The following is a 19,639-nucleotide window of genomic DNA, read 5'->3' on the forward strand; positions in this document are numbered from 1 at the left end:
GTGTGTGTGTGTATATATATACATATATATATAGTGCCATAGTCACTTAAGTTTCTGTTTTTCAAACATGCATATGCAAAACCATCCATATCTTGGAGGGGTGTTACCTACCTTTGGAGGGAGCTGGAATCAGGTGCTTTGTTATTTCTCCCTAGTTGATGCATGTCCACAAATGCATTATATGGTCATAGTTTTTTTTCTTTTTTTTTTTTAAGAATTAATAATTTTATAGTTTTAAGTTTATACAGTGTTAAGTTTATAGAAAAGTGAGCAGAAAGTAGAGTTCCTCCCCCCATTAGTGTGGTGCATTTGTTATACACCACACGTGATGAGCCAACACTGCTATAATATTATGAATTAAAGTCCAGCACTTACATGAGGACTCGCTCTGAGCTGTACATCCTATAGGTTCTGACAGCTGCACTATGACATGTATCCACACAGTCATGGGGATGCTGCGCAAGTGTACAAAGGCCTTGCTTTGGAGTCAGACGATTCGAATCAGTTCTGATTCACATTCAGCTAGCACCTGACCTTTCTGACCCTCAGCCTCTCCTCCTCAGTAAAGCGAGACTCACCCCACACACCACAGGGCTGTTGTGAGGATCAAAGCGAGTCCAGCACAAGGCACTTGTTAATTTACAGAATTAACAGATACAGAATTATGGGAAGGAAAACACATTTAAATATCCCATCGCTCCAAAGAAACCTCCAAGTCTGTCACAGACTAGGACTGTCTCTCTGCCCGTCCTACCCAGAGCCTCTCGCTAGCTGTAAAGACTCACAAAATCTCCAAAGTTCGGCTAATGTGGCTGCAGCCACTGGGGCATGGCCTCAGCCTATGCTCAGCCTGAGCACCTCCCTTTTTAGGACCAATGAGTGGATCCACACGGTGCAGTGAAATGAGTATGGTGTAACCTTTGGATGTTTTTCTTTCAGGGCACAGAAGCTATCTTTACAGAGGGAGAATGAATTACTCCAAGGACAAGCAGCGGGCTCAATCTAGATCAAATGCTTTATTTGGACATTGTTTTGCAGGCCACTCCCACACTCCCACACTGGGGTCATCACCTACTCTCAATCTGAAGAGCAAAGCTAGAGGCAGCACTGAGAAATGGGGCCTCAGAAGACCAACTAGCAGATCGCTTTCAATCTTATAAAAATATACGCTTCAAACCAAATCCAAGCTCCCATCCTACACACAAGTCCATTTCTTTTCTGTATCACTGGGTAATAACTTTGTATATTTATGAAATCCCAGCCCCAAGAGACGTAAGACATAATAATGCAATCTTTTGAGTCGTGACCAATTATATTTGGCACAGTAAGTCTCAATCTCTTTCACACTCTCTTCTCTCTCCATAATCAAGGGTTTGCATGATTCTTAAGAAATGAGGTGGTGCAGTCGGGTGGCTCAGGCGATTGGAGCGCTGTGCTCCCAGCTCAACCTGGAGCTGGGCTGCTGTGAGCAGCCGGCGGCCAGCATGAGCGGCCGGCAGCTGGCGAGAGATGCAGTGAGCTGCTGTGTGCGGCCAGCACAAGCTCCCATGAGCTGCTGTGAGCTGCTGGTGACTGACTGGCTCAGCTGGGTGGAGCGCAAGGTTCATAGTACCAACACAGGCCAGTGAGCTGCGCCCTCCACAACTAGACTAAGAACAATGGCTTGACTTGGAGGGCGGGGAGGGGAAAGAGAGGACGGAGAGGAGAAGGGAAAAGAAAAAAAAAAAAGAAATGAGGAAGGGCTGTCAGAAGACAAGGTAAGAGGAACCCAGGAGAAATGGCAGGAAGCAGGGAAGTGACGTAGCAAAGCAGCGCGCATGGTGATGTTGGCTGTGGTACAGGAGAAAGGGGATGTGCCACTCAGAGCCAGGCACAGCCCCCCCAAGCCACTGTCCCCTCCGCCTGCTGTACTGCTCTGCATCCACTTATCAGCACCTGGCAAAGGTTAGTTTCTTTGCTTTATTGTCTCTATCTTCCTAACTAGAACCTAAACTCTATCTTGCACTGTGTCACTTACTCTTGTAACTCTAGCGCCAAGAACAGTACCTGGCACAAAGCAGGCCCTTAACAAATACTCGTTAAATGAATTCAACACACTGCAGTTGTCAGGGGGAGCCAGAGAAAACACATTTCTAGTAAGTATCAGGAGACAGTGCTGATTCCTTGAATTCCACCCTGGGATAAAGCCAAAATGGGGGATCAGCATGGCATCCTTCTCATGCCATCTCTCTCTGCTGTCCCAAAGGGCAGGCTGGGATCCATTTGCTTGTCGACCCTTTGCTGGGATCATATCAGGAGGCTTTATGGTCATCACTGGTTATACCTCTCAATTTTCTCAAATATACTTTGGGTAAGGTCCTAGAGCAAGTTCAGTTGTTCCCTAAAATCAGGAATTTCAAAGGCAGACCAAGGAGCCACTGTTTCTATGCATGAAGTTTGTAAGGTTTTAGTTGATTAAAAAATTTTGTTGGGGGGCAGCCAGTTAGTTCAGTTGGTTAAAGCATGGTACTGATAACACCAAGGTTGCCAGTTCAATCCCCGCATGGGCCACTGTGAGCTGCGCCCTCTTTAAAAGAATAATTAAAATTAAATAAGATAAAGTAAAAAATAAAAAAAAATAAAATATAAAATAATAATAAACAAACCACACCCTCTCAAAAAAAATTTTTGTTGTTGGCTTCTAAAAGGTTTGTTAAATGGCAATATCACTTTAACCAAGTACAATAAAAATCTATTTCATAGGTCTATTAGGTCTATAGGTCTATAGAACTATTTCACAGGTCATCACAAATTCACTCAGTTCAGTGGACGAGACATTACCGAGCAATTACTATCTACCAACTAGCATGCTGGGTGCAGTGGTCTGAGACCGGATGGTGACAGCCCCGCAAAGACTGAGGACCCATGGGGTGGTTGAAACGTGAACTGTGCCACAGGCACAGACGAGGCACTGACAGTCAGCAAAAGCCTCCGAGGTTTCAGAACAGCAAAGAAATCTGCACGGTCTGTAAGATCTGTTCCAGCGCAATTCTGTGTAGGTTTGCTTTCACTTTTTAAAGAGAGTTTAAAGTTTATACTACTTACAGCTTCCATCAAGCCTTTCAAAGATGGAGTCTTGAGCATCAGGGCATCAAAGACTTCTTCTGACTCCTTTCGCACATAGAGCAGCACTAATCCCCAATCGGGAATAAGGAGGTGAAAAAAGAAAAAAAAGGATGCAGTTCATTCATACGAGAAAAATAAGAAAACAGATCTTGGGTCCTGGTTAAAATAAAAAGAGACATCCACACCAAGGACAGCAAACATGAACCAATATGAAATGTCTCAAGGAACATAGCTTTCAGCTTCTTTTAACTCTGCTGAACGTTCAGGCTCAAGCTGGGAGTTGGTCTGATGGAAGAATACTCAAGAAAGTCAAACTGGACAAGAATTGTTTGAGTGACTGATGCTTCTGACAGATTCAGAACTCACTTCTAATTTAAAACTCCTACTAAGAAATTAAGCCAACGCACCTCTCTTTGGTTCTTCTATCCGGGTCAGCTTCGCAGGAGGTGGAATCACAAAATCATCTTCCGACCCATATGGCGCCCTTTTCAAGTTAGATCTGCAGGCGATCCAAAGTATGCCATTAGTGACTTAACTTAAAGCACTTGCAGAAACAGAAAGTTTCAGGGTATATCACTGAGCTTTAGATTTAAAATGACTATCATTCCTTATCTGGTCCAGCTTCCTTATTTTGTGGATGAAAATCTGAGGCCCCAAGACAAATGCTGACTGAACCAGGGCTCCCGCTATTAAATGGCAGAGCTGAGACTACACTCAGGTCGCCTGCCAAACACCCTCCCCTGCTCTTACACGAGATCAAGCTGCCTTCTCAGGAATGAAGAGTCTCTTTTCAGGACAAATTTGTGGAGGAGATAGGATTTGTGGTATATGTAAAGATGCTAACACAGGAGAGGGCATGTCAAAAAAGGGAGAAAGTGTAAGCAGGAAAATGCAAAGCCAGGCTGGCTGATATAGAATGCTCCATGGGAAGACAAATCCCGAAGGGCAGGCTGGCTGTGCTGTGGACCATCTTGACCATTGGGCTCTAAGGAACTTTAGATTTTATGTTGCTGGTATTAGGGAATCTGAAAGTTCTGAGAGATGAGAATGCTATAACCAAAGTGTGTGGTAAAGACGGGAATGGCCTCCAGGCAGAGGAACCAGTGAAAGGACTCTGGGGACAATCACAGCGTGTGATGCTGAAGGGTTAAAATACAGCAGTGTCAATGGAACTGAAAAGGGGAAGATGGAAATAAGTGCATTTGAAGAAAGAAAAGTCAGCATAACTGGCTGTCAAAGACACAAGTTATACGGTGTTCAGCATTGTGAGGTTTAGTGTGGATGAGCAAGAATTTTAAGAAAGTAACTGAAAACGAAGACAGTGAATGTTGGTTTTGACCAGACTTATCATTTCCAGAATAAGGTTTGGGCTTTAAAACCGTCTGTCCCAGCTTCTAGGACATGTCAGCGTCCAGCGAAAGCCGTGTTAAGATGTACGTCTGAGCACAGGGAGACAGAGAGGCAGCTGAGAGCTGACCTTCAGTGAGAAGACACCGTAGGCAACATGGTGGGAACAAGGAGCTCTGATCAGGCCCGAGGAGGGGACCGGAGAGAGAGCACTGAATTGGAGGGCTGCCACCTGGGCAGGGAGGGTGCCCACGTGGGCAGAGCAGCCACACCTGAATAGCAATGACACACCCAGGGCCCCATCTGGGATTCTAGAACTCATTCTCCACCACACGGAGCCAGGGTTTCAAGGAAAACAGGCTGATTCTAGAGCTGAAGAAAGGAAAATACAAGTGCCTGGAACGCACTGTGCCTGAGAGAAAGTGCTCGAGAAAGCGAGGAAGGTCATGTCCAAGGGATCCAGGGGCAACCCTGAAGGACTCTGCTGACCCTCCGGGATGAGTTGAGCAAAGTACATGACAGTCGTGGATTATAACTTACTGAATAAAATTGGAAACTATGAGTCCATACTGATATAATAAATGAATAAATGGAACGTTTGATGAGGAATGAGACAGTTACAAAGCTACAAAGCACCGCCCCCAACACTTACTACCAAAGGAGAAAGAGCAGCTTCACACTAGAGAAGCCTGGCAGACACCACCTTCATCGAGACATCAGAGTGGACATCGCTAACGACAGCTAAGCTGGCTGTGTGCCGCCCCGACAGGACGCACCCAGAAGGCAGCATTCTATGTATGCCCTTCCTACCAAGATGCATCATCGAATCTAATCCTGAGGAAACAGTGGACAGACCCAAGCGGACTGCATTCTACAAAACGACTGCTTTGTAATCTTCAAAGGTGTTAGGTTAGGAAAGTCAAGGAGAAATGGACTATTCTAGATTGATGGCGCTAAAACAGACTTGACAAGTAAATTCACTGTGTGAGTCTGAACTGGATCGTTTTTTGCTATAAAAGACGTTATTGGAACAACTGGCAAAACTTAACTAGGGTATGAGCTCTGACTGGTACTAATGCCTCAATGTCAACACCCCGACTTTGTTACGCAGGGGAACATCCTTGTTTGTGGGAAATATACACTAAAGTATGGAGGAATGATGGGATCATTGGATCAGCAACGTACTCTCAAATGGCTCGGGAAAGAATGAGTTCTTTGTATCGTACTTGCAACTTTTCTATAAGTTTGAGATTGTTTCAAAATAAAAAGAATTTAATAAAGCAAAATATAAATCTTACCCTTCACCCTCCAATTCTTCTGAGGCAATAGAAAGGACCTAAGACCAAAAAAAACAGATTGCTTTTCAATTATATGCTCAAAATATTTTAGGCCGCAAATAAACTATTCCTAAAATGAAAATAATTTTGAATTTGACTAATCTAACACAAAATCCTTTAGCTTTCTTTTTCAATAACCAGATTCTTAGAGATATTTTGAACTCCAACTCAGGGGTTGGCAAACTATGCCCCAGGGGCCAAGTTTGGCCCAATGCCTGTTTGAGTAAATAAAGCATTTATTGGCACACAGCCATACTCATTCATTGGCGTGTTGTTTACGGCTGTTTTGGTACTACAGTGGCAGAGTTAAGTAGTCACAACAGAGACCATATGACCCAAAAAACTGAAAATATTTATTATTTGACTCTTCATAGAAAAAGTTTGCCAACCCCTGCTGACCCCAAAGCTTCTCATTAGAAACTAAATATACTGGCAATGGCTTCTCCCCAAGAACTGTAAAAGTCATCCGTCCACAAAATCTATCCACAAAGTGCATGGCAGACCATCTTTTCGACATTTGTTTGAATTCAGCATAAAAGCCATGCTCCAAGCTACTCAAGTTCCAACCTCTACTAAGCTTTTGCTCAGAGCAGAGCAGGACTATTTGTTAAATTTCACATTAGTTGCCAAGACACAGCTGTCCATGTGCCAGCGATGACTCAATAACTGAAACCATGAACAGAGCCTTCAGACGTTCTTTATGCCATGAGGCCGCCTATCCGACAGACTCTTCCAGCTTTTCCCTCTTGTCCAGACCCATGTGAGTTACATTCATGAGGTCAAAGACTCAAACTCCAACTTGTGTTACTACTCTAGCATCTTTGAAATGAGCTAAAAGATAAATACATAAATACAAACAGGATTTAGTGGAACGCTTTGGTACTGTGTTTCCAAATTAACAGTGCTTAAACACTCTCCACTGCAAGGGCGTCTTGGCGCCCCCACTGAATATCCCAAAGAGCTGACCCCTAACGTGCTCAGACCTCACTCAGTTCTGGCTGCTGTTTACCAAAGACTTTCTTTCTGTTGAATCTTACTTCCTGCAGCCACCCTGGGATCCTGGTTACGTACGTGAGCGCCCCGCTGAAGGTTGGAGAAGTGCACGTCAGGAATGAAGAGGACAGGCTGGGTATCAAGATCAATAAAGGGCTTGAAAACTGTGATATCCATTCGTTTGTGAGAGGGAAGCAGTGGCACTTTAACATCAGAAACTAAAAAAAAAAAAAAAAAAATGAGAACGCCACAGTCAACAGCTTATATATACAGACTGGATGCAGGCCACAGAGTATTTTCCTTAGTGGTTAAGAAACTTAAATTGTAGTGTTGTAACATACAGGTCCTGTTGTCTGAACTAAGAGGAAAATCAGTTTACGTGAAGCAATGTGTTGTCTGTATTTACTACATTAAAATCAACTGAAAAACAGAGGAGAAAAAGGTATCTTTAAACACACACATACACACAGAAAATTGGAAACAGAGGCTAAGCATACTTAGTTTTTGTCTGAAGGGCTAACACTTACGATTGCATAGACATCATTTAGAAGTGATTTCACCTTAGCTAGCTTCATGAAATAATTTACACTCTAATAACAACATATTCTTTCTACCTTGGAATATACACCATACCTTCAACTTCAGAACTGAACCTCAGGGAGGTTAAGAGTAAGCATGACTGTCTAATTTTTAATTTATGAAATTACAGACTCCGTCTTCCCTCCTCATCTGGCCCTGAAGTACTCAGTGACGAACTTTCCTGGTTAGTTAGCTGTTCTCTGAAGTGACACCGGGAGTTTGCACTTTGATGCCACTAGGAGAACCCTGACTAACATGCTCCAGGGCAAATGTCTGCTGAGCCAGACAGAATGTTCAAAGAACAGATGCCAGCAGCCCACGTACTGCAGATGAAACACTGCTGGCATGGAGCAGCATGTTTTTTCATTTTAGCTGAGAGAGACCAATATTGTGACTATGAATATTAGTCACATTAAAAAAAAGAGTGATCCAAGATGGCGGAGTAGACACATGTCATGCTTGTCTCATCCCGTGAACACATCAAAATTACAACTAAATTATAGACCAATCAACCTGGAGAACCATCTGAAGTCTAGCTGAACAGGTTTTATAACTATGGATATAAAGAAGAAGCCACGTCGAGACTGCAGCTTTATCACATTTGAATGTTAAGTACAGAGTTTGAATGGTATTTGAGCATGCAATTTAAATGAGAAAAAAATTGGATCTTGAAAATAAAAGAAACTACAAGTTAATCTTAAAAAAAAAAAAGAAAGAAAGAAAAAGGAAAAAAGATATCCTGGTGAAATGTCCAGAGGCCTTATAGATTCTGCAAATGTTAGAATATAATACAGAAGAAAAACCACACTCATTTGAAATTAAGACCTCCTGAATTCTCCAAGGCTGGTCCGGTGGCTCAGGTGGTTGGAGCCCTGAGCTGCTAACGCCAAGGTTGCCGGTTCGATTCCCACATGGGCCAATGAGCTGCGCCCTCTACAGCTAAGATTGTGAACAACATCTCCCCTTGCAGCTGGGCTGCCCTGAGCAGCTGGGGGTCAGAGTGAGCTGCCGTGGGCTGCTGTGTGCTGCCATGAGCTGCCGGTGGCCAGCGTGAGCGGCCAGCAGCCAGCGTAAGCAGCTGGTAAGAGCTGCTGGGAGCGGCCAACTGACGACCGGTGACCGACGGCCTCAGCCAGGGGAGTGCAAGGCTCATAATACCAGCATGGGCCAGGGAGCTGGGTCCTACACAACTAGACAGGAACAATGGCTTGAACCAGAGTGGGGGTTGGGGGGCAGAAGAAGGGGAAAGGAAAAAAAGACCTCCTGAATTCTCAAGCGTGTTAATTATTCTTTTAAATCTAGACAAGTCCCGATTTTATCATCAGCTATTCAGGTATTTGGAATGTGTATTATTTTTAGGAACGGAACCAGCAACCTGAGCTAGAACTAACAGTCAAAATAGCCTACACTCTGGAAAAACTCAAGAATCTTCTTGCAGTTCCTCAAGAAAATGATTTAGTCATTCATCTGTTTTTGCATCTGGTAAGGGAGCAATGTTACCACTGCACAGTAGTAAAAAATATCCTCTCTTATGTCATCTGCTTGAAAAATCAAGTCATGATTCCCAATGGAAAAGGTCTGAAATGCTTGGAGGGAACATTTCTACTTACAGGCATTCAACTGGGAGCTGGGGTCAGTACACTTGCCTTTTCTTTTGCTTTGTTTTCGTTCTTCATCCCTGATTTTCCGTTCAGCTCCCTATAGGTCAAGACAAGACAAGACAAGACATGATTCTGTTTATCTGATTATCTTTAAAATTTTTAACCCTTATCCTGACCAGTGGGGGTAGGGTGGAAATACCTCCTCTTTGGAGATGAACTCCAGTACCTATTATATTCAGTGAGCTTATTATAATACTTTCTTCTAAAACACCTATTCTTAAAACGGTTTTTAACTCTATGAAATCACAGGGAAACCTTTATTTTAAAAACAGAAAAACAGCACAAAATTCCCCCCATAATGGATGTGGCCAGGTTAAACAACAAGCTGAGAAGATCTGCTAGTATACCACACTGCCTTCAAAGGCATGAGTGGCTTTTCCTGTTGCCCAATCACAAGAAAATGAAAAGGAAAAATAGAAGTTGACCCTCTGTTAAGTGTTCTCTCCTATAAGGGCACTGTTACCACTGAAAGCTGTGATTCTCATCAAGGACTTGGCATCAAACAAGTGAAAAATATGACTAACTGTAACTCACAAGAGCAAAGATTTAACTAGAAAACGACATGATCACTTAAAGGAGACCAAATGTATTCCCAATCCTCTAGCGAGGACATATTATACACGAGGTGTGCCATCTATACAAACAGTGGCAGCGTCACACAACTGAACCCACAAAAATACAAAGAGCCATATTAGTAATAAATATGACCTGAAATTAAGCAAGAACAATTAAAAACATAACTATTAATTATTTTACTTGACCTACTGGCATTTATTTTTGGATGGCACAGATTTCTTTACTATATTATCCAGTTAAGTTTGAATTGGTGGCTTATTTTTCTGTAATTCCCTGATGGCAGAGAGGCAATAAAAACCATCCCACTGATTCTGGCACTACTTTATAATAAAACCACATTAAAAAAAAACAGAATATAAAACCACTTCTGCCTCTTCTAGGTGTTAATATACTAACATAATGGTACACATACAACCTGCTTATAAAAATTGCTATTAATATTGACACAAACATTACCTGCCTGACGTAGAGAAACAGGTAAATATGCCCAATCTCCTAGTTACCACTAAATAGAACTAGCCTCTGTCCTTCTCAGTCCTTCCTAACAGTCTATTAACTTCATTTTGATGATTAATTACACCCCCCAAAAGGTAGTTTTATAAAATAAGTCATTTCCCTCCTTATTTATCAGTTACATCCCTAAAGAATAAGGAGCTTCTGCTTCCAGTCAAGATGGAGTTAACACAGACCAGATTTACCCTCCACCCAGAAACAATTAAAAAGACCCCATAAAACGCATGAAAAGGGTTTTGAAGGCTCTGGCCACCAAGCAACAAACAATAATGACCCCTGAGAAACAGGAGCAGTGAGGTAGGCCTTCAGGTGCGCCTGCTGACGCTGTCACACTTCTCCGGCTGCAGTACAGGGGGTGATACCTGGTAGTCTCCTCGAGCCAGGTTCAGAGGTCAAGGCAGCAGGCCAAAGTAGCAATGGGGAAGGAGCTACCAGAGAAAATAAGCCCAAAGCTCTTCAGAGGGGCCTCCAAGTACTCCGAAGAGCACTGACAGCACACGCGTGTGAGGAAGTGACCAGCAGCTGGGGGAAAAGCTCTGCAAAGACGAGAATAGCACCTGAAACTCACACAGGGCTCCAAACAGTGCCTGTTGCCACCAGCCCGACTGGAAAACTTCCAGCTCACCGGGCAGTGGGTAGAAGAATCAGGAAAACATCGCCTCGGCAGTGGAGAATAACTAGCCTGACACTGAACACTCCTCCAGACCCACCCATCAAATCGTAAAAGTAAGACCTGAAAGGATCAAACTATTTCCAAATAACTTCATTAGCTCTCAGGACAAAGTTCGAGAAGATTCATCCATTACAAAATTATCAGCACCCCACAAGGTAAAACTCACAATGTCTGCTATCCAGTAAAATCACCAGGCACGCAGAGAAGCAGGAAAACTGAGGACACTCAAACCATGAAACCAACCCAGCACTGACACACAGTTACTGGAGGACATTTCCATGGCTCCTACAACTGCAGTCCACATGTTCAAAAAGCTACTGAAAAACCGAACATGTTGAAGCAGAGACTTGAAAGATAGAGCCAAGTTGGTCTTCTAGAGGTGAAAACTATAATGTCTGAGATGAAAAATACACAAGATGGGATTAACCGCAGTTCAGACAAGACAAAAAAACAAAAAAAGAGACCGTGAACTTTAGGACATAACAATAGAAACAATCCAAAATTAAATACAGAGAGAACAAGTAATCCAAAAAAATAAGAGCCGCAGTGAGCTGTGGGACAACCGCAAGCAGCTGTATCCATGTGGAACTGGCTTTCCCAAAGGAGGAGGAAGGAGAAGACATACTTGAAGAAACAATGGCTGAAAAATTTCCAAATTTGATGAAAACTATAAATAAACCCACAGATCCAAGAAGCTCAGTGAACTCTAAGCACAAGAAACATAAAAAGACATACCAAAGTGCTCAAAACCAGTAAAAAGAGAAAATCTTAAAGACAATCAGAAAAGAAGACATGTTAAGCACCGGGGAACAAAGGTAATGATGACAACACATTTCTCATCAAGAACTACGTAGCCAGAGGACACAGCCATATCTTTAAAGAATTAACGGAAAAAAAAACCAGTCAACCAGAATGTTATACCCAAGCAAAAAGACATTCCAAAACTGATGGTGAAATAGACTTCTCAGACATATAAAAGCTAAAAGATTTCTTCATCAGCAGACACACACTGAAAGAAATGTTGAAGGACATCCCATGACACTGGAGACCCATCTAAATTCAGGCTGTCTCGACTCTTTCTCTCAGTCAACAACTAGAGACTGATCTTGGGAACTCACAACCACAGTGAGTATTGCTTTGATGAAGAAAACTATCTGTGGAAACTAAGTGTTAGGATGCACCGGAGGGGGGTGGGTGGTGTGTGTGTGTGTGTGTGTGTGTGTGTGTGTGTGTGTGTGTGTGTGTGTGTGTGTGTGTGTGTGTGTGTGTGTGTGTGTGTGTGTGTGTGTGTGTGTGTGTGTGTGTGTGTGTGTGTGTGTGTGTGTGTGTGTGTGTGTGTGTGTGTGTGTGTGTGTGTGTGTGTGTGTGTGTGTGTGTGTGTGTGTGTGTGTGCGTGCGCGCGCGCGCGCGCGCGCGCGCTCAAATCTGCACTGGTGAGTGATCCAATTTCTGTTCCTGTTTTCTCTGAAAAAGTGCTAAATTGCTGCTGCTTCTGAAATAACAGAAAATTCAATTTGTTACAGTTGTTAAGCAACTCACAATAAAGTACTGGTAAAATGTCTTCTTGGGAGAAACAAATCGACATAAATATCTCTGAAGGACACCAAGAGATGTCTCATTTCTAGTTTCTTACTGTGAATATCAACTAGATTCGTAAAATATGCGAGTTTTAAGAGACAACAGAGGGAAATGAATTGACAGGCACCAAATAACACATGAATCAGAAAAGAGAGAATCAAGAAGGCAAGTGGAATATTCCAGAGAGAGAGGCGGCAGAGGACAACTACAACAGAAGAAGCAACCACAACCATATATATGGATGACAGTTTTAACCAGATGCACAAGAATCAGGAGTGGGTGAGAGGTCAGAGGGGGATGCATGTGGTTGAAAGGTTAAGGACTTTGAAAATTAATTATACCCAGCACAGTATTACATACTATTTTCTTCTCATGTAAGATTTTCTGTCAATCCATAACAGCTCTGAGATTAAAAACTGGGGGTAAAAAGTGTGTAATTTCACCTTTATGCCCCTTACACCCAAGTCATGAAAACAGCCACTGACTCTGGCCTGCACACCTGACATGCTCTCCAAGACCTTGGACAACACGTTTCCTTACACGTGATCGGAATGAGCACATGGGCAGGCAGGAACTCCAGAAGATGGAACCGTGTGTTGTTCCAAACCACACTCAATTTTGCAACCTTGAAGAGAAGGCGTTCTTCTTCACAGAATACATTAGCAGGCATTCACACAGCAAAGAAAACTGGTTTCTAAATTTTGTATGACCAGTGATCAATAAAATAACTTTGGACAATTCGTGAAAACTTTCCTGTTTCATTTCCTAAGACAGCCACCAATAAAGGAGCCTCCCTCAAAAAGTCTTGATGTTAAAACTAAATTTGTTTAAGAGCATGAATCAATCCTGTTCATTCTCTTCAAAACTGCCCGTACAGTTTTTACCATCTGATATGGAAAACTCCAGTTCGAGCTAACTCGTGCTGACATCCAAAGACAGCGATATTCAAAGTGTGATCCATGGACCAGTATCGGCCCATGAACTCTCATGGTCCGATCTGATGAAAAATATATCAGAAATTGAGAAAGCAATTAGATAATGTGATGTCTGTTCAAATAATTAAAACTGAGGCTTGTAGTTTGTATGACTTTGTTTTGTTTCATTTTCTCAGCAAGTCATTTGACTTTTGATCATATTCTACAGAAGTTCAGGCTATCGTAAGAAATAAAGAAATGGTCCTTCTCTGTATATAATTTGAGCCACTGCTCTACAAGACGATTCTGAACACCGAGGAAGGTCCTCGATGCAGGAACTGCTGCCTGCTGGCCTTTGGACAGCGCCGCCTCAGCTGCAGTCTCACAGCCGGCCTCAAGGATGGCGTCAGAGCAAGCCCCTACTGTGTGTCACTTGAGGTCTTGCGAAAAATAAACATCCTCATAGCATTAAAAAAATGAAGCTTTTTATGAATTCTAAATAATGTTGAGGAAAATTATTAAATAGACATGAAATCTTTTAAGAAACAACAGATGTGAAAAAAATTTTGAATTCAACCAATAAAACTAATTTTCCTTAGACTTTTAGAAAAAGAACATGGACATCCAGATAGCTTTTTTTTTTTTTTTTTTTAATGTTTTCGTTTGGCTAAAAAGAGGAATGTGGTCTGAAGGACAGAAATCTGACTTAGAAATCTCTGCTCCATGCTAATGTGACTTGTCATCTGTACATGATGTGACAACATCGTGGTGAGCAGACTAATGGGCCCTCGCAGATGACATGTCCTAACCTCCAGAGACTGTAAACATGTCACCGTACATGGCCAAGGAGAGTCAGGGCTGCTAATCACTGACTTAACACGGGAGAGTACCCGACATCATCACACAAGGGGACTGAAAAGCAGAAGAGTCAGAGGAGGACAGGTGACAGTGGAAGCAGACATGACACTCAGCTAGCCACTGATGGCTTTGAAGACGGAAGGCTCCATGAGCCAAGGAGTATGGGCAGCCACTGGAAGGCACAGTAGCAAGAAGAAAGGCTGGCCCTGAGAGTCTCCAGAAAGGAATGTGGCCCCATGAGACCTAGGTCAGACTTCTGACCTACAGAACCATAACACAACAAATATATGTTGTCCTGAGCCACTAAGTTTGTGGTAATTTGTTAACAGCAACAACAGAGAACTACTACAACCTGGCATGTTCTCAGGCACATAGTAGGTACTCATAAATGTCACTGAATCTGGGTGTTTGAGAAAGCTGTCTGAACTTGCAAGATCTCAGGCCACCCACTGGGGCCAGAGGCCTGCTCTGTGTGCCCAACACAAAAGTCAGGACACCAGGCCTGACAGCAGAAACACTTCCAGTTATCTACTGCCTTCCAAAAATCTTAGTGACAGAGAGGTTTTTTTAACAGGATGAAAAGAGGAGAACTGGCAAAAGTATATATTTCAATGTTTTTGAGTGAGAAAAGTGAAAGTGTTTTTCATCTCAGTTCAAATGGCCACTCACCCGTGAAAGGAGGCTGCCCGGCTCTCCAGGCGACCGCTGTCTCCAGACCTCAAGGCCCAGCAGACCTACTACCTGCTCTCTGGATTTAATCCAGCTGAACCCCTGGCTCTGCACCCGGCAAAAGTGAGCACTGCTTCTCCAGGAAAAAGGAGCCACACCAGAGAAACTGAAATCCTTGGGGCCGGCACTTTCTCTTCTGGCCTACATGCGCTTAGAGAAGACTCTAACCTGCATCTCCTCTTCTCCTGCTTTAGCAGCCAGCTGACACCTGCAGGGAGGGGGAGAGCAGGGCGGAGGGAGGAGAGCAGCCCTCTGCGATCTTCCACAAGGAGCCCTCAGACACAGAGCTCAAGAAGAGCCACTGCGGCCACTGCCTACAACCCCAGTAAGCCCAGGGGACACCAAGGGCAGCGCAGCCCGGCCTGCGTCCCGTGTGCGCCACCCTGACTCTATCAGACATGCCCCTGACAAACTGTAGTTATTGACCCGTCATTTTTCCATGAAAATGAGATATTTTTCCTTCCCTATATAATGTGTCTTTGCACAGCTAAAATAATAATTGCTAATTTAAAATATCTATTTTATACTAGCAACAGTACATTCATATTGAACTTAAATATGAAAAAGACCCTGCTCTTTCTCTGGGAGGAAGAGTTACCTCATAGGCTTTATTCTATGCTCAGTCTTTATTCCCTACCCAGTCTGACGGTCTTACCTTGTCACAGAAGACTTTTATCTGGCAGTACGCCCGATGCACAGGCTTGTTGCTACGGTTGTTGTAACTATAGGTGTCAATTTGAATGTTAAGAGGCAACCCCTTCACGCCCTTCTGAGAAGAGAAATCTGTGCTTAAGCAGTTCACAGAGATGAAAACCTGCAAAGGAAAGAAAAGGTGCCATAAACAATAGGCACGGATGGTCAACCTTAACACAGCCTTTAAAAATACTAGTATCATTGAAATCACTCAAATGTTTTCTAAACGAGAGCTCAGCTTCCCATTTAAAAGAAATTTTTTTAAAAAGTAATAGAGTGTTTATTTTAAAACTACGCTTGGTCATAGGAATGGCAGACTTTAAAGGGAAAAAACATCCAGCAACTTTGAACCAGAATAGTTAGTTAGCCCACACAGTGGGCCAGTCTAGCTGTCTTTCTTGTATCATTTTTAAATGTTACCAATAGCATAGGTTCTCTTTGCAGCTGTTTTACAGCATAGTACAAACTCTCTGGGAATCTGCTTGGATTCATGTCTGTACCACCGCTTAGGATGACTTGTAGTACCTGACGTCCGAATATTCTGGAATTTATGAAATCAGTGAGTCATATTATTAAAGTGGTACTGAAGGTGCTAGAGAGAATCAGGTGAATCTTTGTACAGCTCCAGTTCACCATCCCTCCCTTCCCCCCAAATTTTGTGATTCTGGATTTTAACCTCTACAAACATGATCATACAATGTTTTTGGAGTTACCTTTTAACTATTTAGTTTTGGAATTTATTTCTGACGCGTGAGCACCACACAGTGGACAATATTGAAATTACAGTTTTTATAGGCAGGTTGGCACATTTCAAAGACCTAAGACCCTTAGGCTAGATTCCTTCCAGTCCGCAGGTCACAAAGCCTCAGCCCTAACAACCAAGAACAGGTCCACCAGAGAAGTGTGAGCGCCACTGGCTGAACCAAGACCCACATGGGTAAGTTTAATTAAGTTAGGAAGGGGGAAAAACCCAAACGTGTAAGAATGTAAGATAAAAGAGGAGGGAGTAAAAGTATAGCCACAATGGCAAAGAATGCTCTCTAGAAGGATGCAAAATGCTGAAATACAGTTTTTATTCTTGCTCTAGTCTATATAGGAAAAGCCCAAAACATGCTAAAAGACTGAGGACCTGTCCAAACTAACAGATTGAAAGTCATCTCTCATCCTGGCCTTTCACAAGCTCTCCACTCAGACTAGTCTACTCACCATGCCTAGAATGCCCCTCGAATGTTTGTTCCTGCCTGGCCTCTGTCCTTGTCACTCTTCCTCCTCCTGTCCCCTGGGCGTCCCAGCCTGGGTCACCTCCGCAGTTCCTCTCTAAGTCCCACATCCACAGAACGTTCGCGTTCACCCCGACTTATGTCATGGGGCCAGCAGGACTGACACCATCCATGGAGCACCTGACGTTTTGGGACCTGGGCTGGCATTTCATCCACAGACCTCATTTCATCATCCCACACCCCTGAGAGCCAGGGGAAGCGCAGATGGAGTTTTAAAACTGTCTCCAGGGTAGAAAGCAAAGGACTGGAATTCGTATCCAGGACGCCCCCCTTCACACCATGCTACCTCTCTTTCTCAAATCAACTTTCTTTATCCTAAGCACCTTGCTTTTTTACCACTTGAAATGGTCTGCCATTTTTGTGCCTGAGTGTTTATATTTCCCTGACTAGCCTGCAGGCTAGGTCCATAGTTTCTGCTTTGTTCCTTTCTCAGTACTTAGCACAGTGCCTGATCTAGAATGGCCTTGTCTTGTCTGCTCTGATTTGCCTTCCCATTTAACTCATTTTCAGTAAATAAGCAAATTAATTTAATTTCTAGATACTTAAATCAGACATATAGGCAACAGCGCACACGTGAATTTCAAATCCATTAGAGAAACTTAGTGATTTGACTGTATCCTATGTATTTTTAAAGAACACTTTGTACACAGTCCATAAATCCAAGTCAAGGAGATAAGTCTATGGAACGGATGAAAGACAGAAGCCGAGAGAAAGACAGAAAGGCAGTAGTCCATGCAAACAACTGAGCACATAAAGTAACCAAACCACTATGTATATTTAATTTCACAACCAGTGGACAATCCAAACTTTTCTCCATCATCCCAGGCCAGCCACATGGCTCAATTCCTAACACAAAAACAGCCACCTGGGAAAGTTACATTTTACCCTCAACAATTCCAGGAAGTCTCTGACCCAAAGTGATACTCCCTTCATAGGAGGATGTCGTGGTGATCCAGCCTAAAACCTCACCTCCCCTTGCTTCCCACTGTCAAGTTCCTATTCCATGCAGAAAGAAGCAGGAGCCAAGTCTCATGAGAAGTACACGAGTGGAGCCCTCGGAGAGGCTTCACCCCACCATCACTCACAATCTCTTGCTTAGGTATTGTTTTCCTCCTATTTCTTAAGTCAATTCTTTCCAAACTCAGCAGTTTCCTAAATGTATCAACAGCATTCCTAAGTCAGCATTAAAAACACCACCTTGCTAGATAAATACTCACACATACCAGTAAACAGTGAACAAGACGTGCAATAAAGCAAGCTAGGCCAGGGCCATGAGGTGCCAGCACAGAAGACTCGCACGAGAAAAATGGGAGCAGTGCTCATGAAGCCTCCTGCCGTGGTGTCCATGGCAAGAACACACAGGACAGTCAGGGGACACACTGGTACTGAAGGGGACATATATGCCATGTTTAAGCCTCAACCAAAGGCTGGCAAGAGGGCAAGATGCCTTACGTATGTTCTAGCAAGAGGAAACGTGCTCAACAGGAAAGGCTTTGGTCAGGAAAAACATGTGAGTTTTGGTCCCAGCTCCAACACTAATTAGCGCTGTGACCTTGGGAAAGGGTCCTCATCTGTCAAATGCAAGGTTGCATGAGGTGACCTCTAGATGACCGCCAACACTAGAGTTCTGCGACTGCATTTATACTGAAAGATGATGAATCCTTCATCCCTACTCTGTATTTACTAGTGACAATCATTTTGTGTCATACATTTATCAGTCAACTTCTTATAAATCATAGTATTTAGAAAGTATACATAAGGTTGCCATTTAAAGTAATCATAACTGCTCGTGTGAAAGTATCTTCTAAAAGCAGTGGTTCTCAAGGGGGGGTGTGAGGCGCCTCAGCACCGCCTGGGAACTTGATGCTTCGCACCCGACTCCATTAGAACCACCTGGGGACACGTCAGCTGCGCTGCCACCCCGGCCACAGCCAGAGGCTCTGCTCTCATTGGCCTGGGGCGGGTTCCGGACACTAGGGCTGTTGCAGCTGATCCCCAGGGAATTCTAGTGATCAGCTAGGATAAAAAACACTCCTGTTGAGTGATTATCTTCTCTACTTATACACTTTGACCCACAAAAGGTCTCCTTTGGCTCCAAAACCCAGAGATTATTAAAACAAGCCCCAGTACATGGTTTCCTTTCTTCAAAGAGTTCAGATACTCTTATATGTATTTATATGTATCCCATTAACTTCTATAATAAAACATTTTTACAGAGGCATAGCCCTATCACATAAGAAAACTATTCATTTAATCAATGGACACGTATCTATTAATAGTAAAGGAAATGCTCAACCTTGCTGTTTAATAAGGCCAGGCACATCTTCAATACCTCACAGTTCATAAAACAGCGGCCAGACTAAAAACTATTAAAAACCTATCAAACTCATTTCTTATGTTTATTTCTCAGGTGACATTTGATGTTCCCAGGGCTGACGTGTGGATGAACTGTGTATTTAGGTGAGGGTGTAAGGCGTCTCTCTGAACTACAGTGTGAGGTTGACTTGTTATGTCATCCCCACTGAGCTGCAAGCTCCTGATGACGGAGATAACACTCAACTGGCCCTGGTACAGAGTGCCACATGACACAGGTGTTTTAATAAAAGAAGGAAAATGCAGAGGGAGTAGTGAACAAATATGGCGAAAAGGAAATACAATGGAGACACATAAAACAGCTTTCATCTATGTACTTATCTAAACCAGGAGTCGTCTAATTTTTTCTGTGAAAGGGCCCAAAAGTATTTTTGTTTCTGGGAGCCACATGCAAGTACTTAACTCTCCAGTAACAGTGCAAAAGCAGCCA

General features: G+C 43.1%; 1 protein-coding gene across 5 annotated transcripts in view; it reads right to left on the bottom strand.

Annotated features, from left to right (window-relative positions):
• Positions 1-19,639, bottom strand: part of GRHL1 (grainyhead like transcription factor 1) — a 65,175-nt gene that overhangs the window by 18,427 nt on the left and 27,109 nt on the right. For 3 of the 5 annotated variants that reach the window (XM_033125505.1, XM_033125500.1, XM_033125501.1), the window contains exons 9-14: positions 15,519-15,677; positions 8,972-9,059; positions 6,861-7,000; positions 5,751-5,788; positions 3,513-3,604; positions 3,085-3,170 (exon numbers count right to left, since the gene is read on the bottom strand). In XM_033125505.1, the coding sequence (XP_032981396.1) occupies positions 3,085-3,170; positions 3,513-3,604; positions 5,751-5,788; positions 6,861-7,000; positions 8,972-9,059; positions 15,519-15,677 (603 nt within the window). The remainder of the gene's footprint in view (positions 1-3,084; positions 3,171-3,512; positions 3,605-5,750; positions 5,789-6,860; positions 7,001-8,971; positions 9,060-15,518; positions 15,678-19,639) is intronic. The other 2 variants (XM_033125503.1, XM_033125502.1) reach the window with 1 other exon arrangement.

Source organism: Rhinolophus ferrumequinum, chromosome 13 (assembly GCF_004115265.2).
Source record: "Rhinolophus ferrumequinum isolate MPI-CBG mRhiFer1 chromosome 13, mRhiFer1_v1.p, whole genome shotgun sequence".
NCBI classification, from domain to species: domain Eukaryota; kingdom Metazoa; phylum Chordata; class Mammalia; order Chiroptera; family Rhinolophidae; genus Rhinolophus; species Rhinolophus ferrumequinum.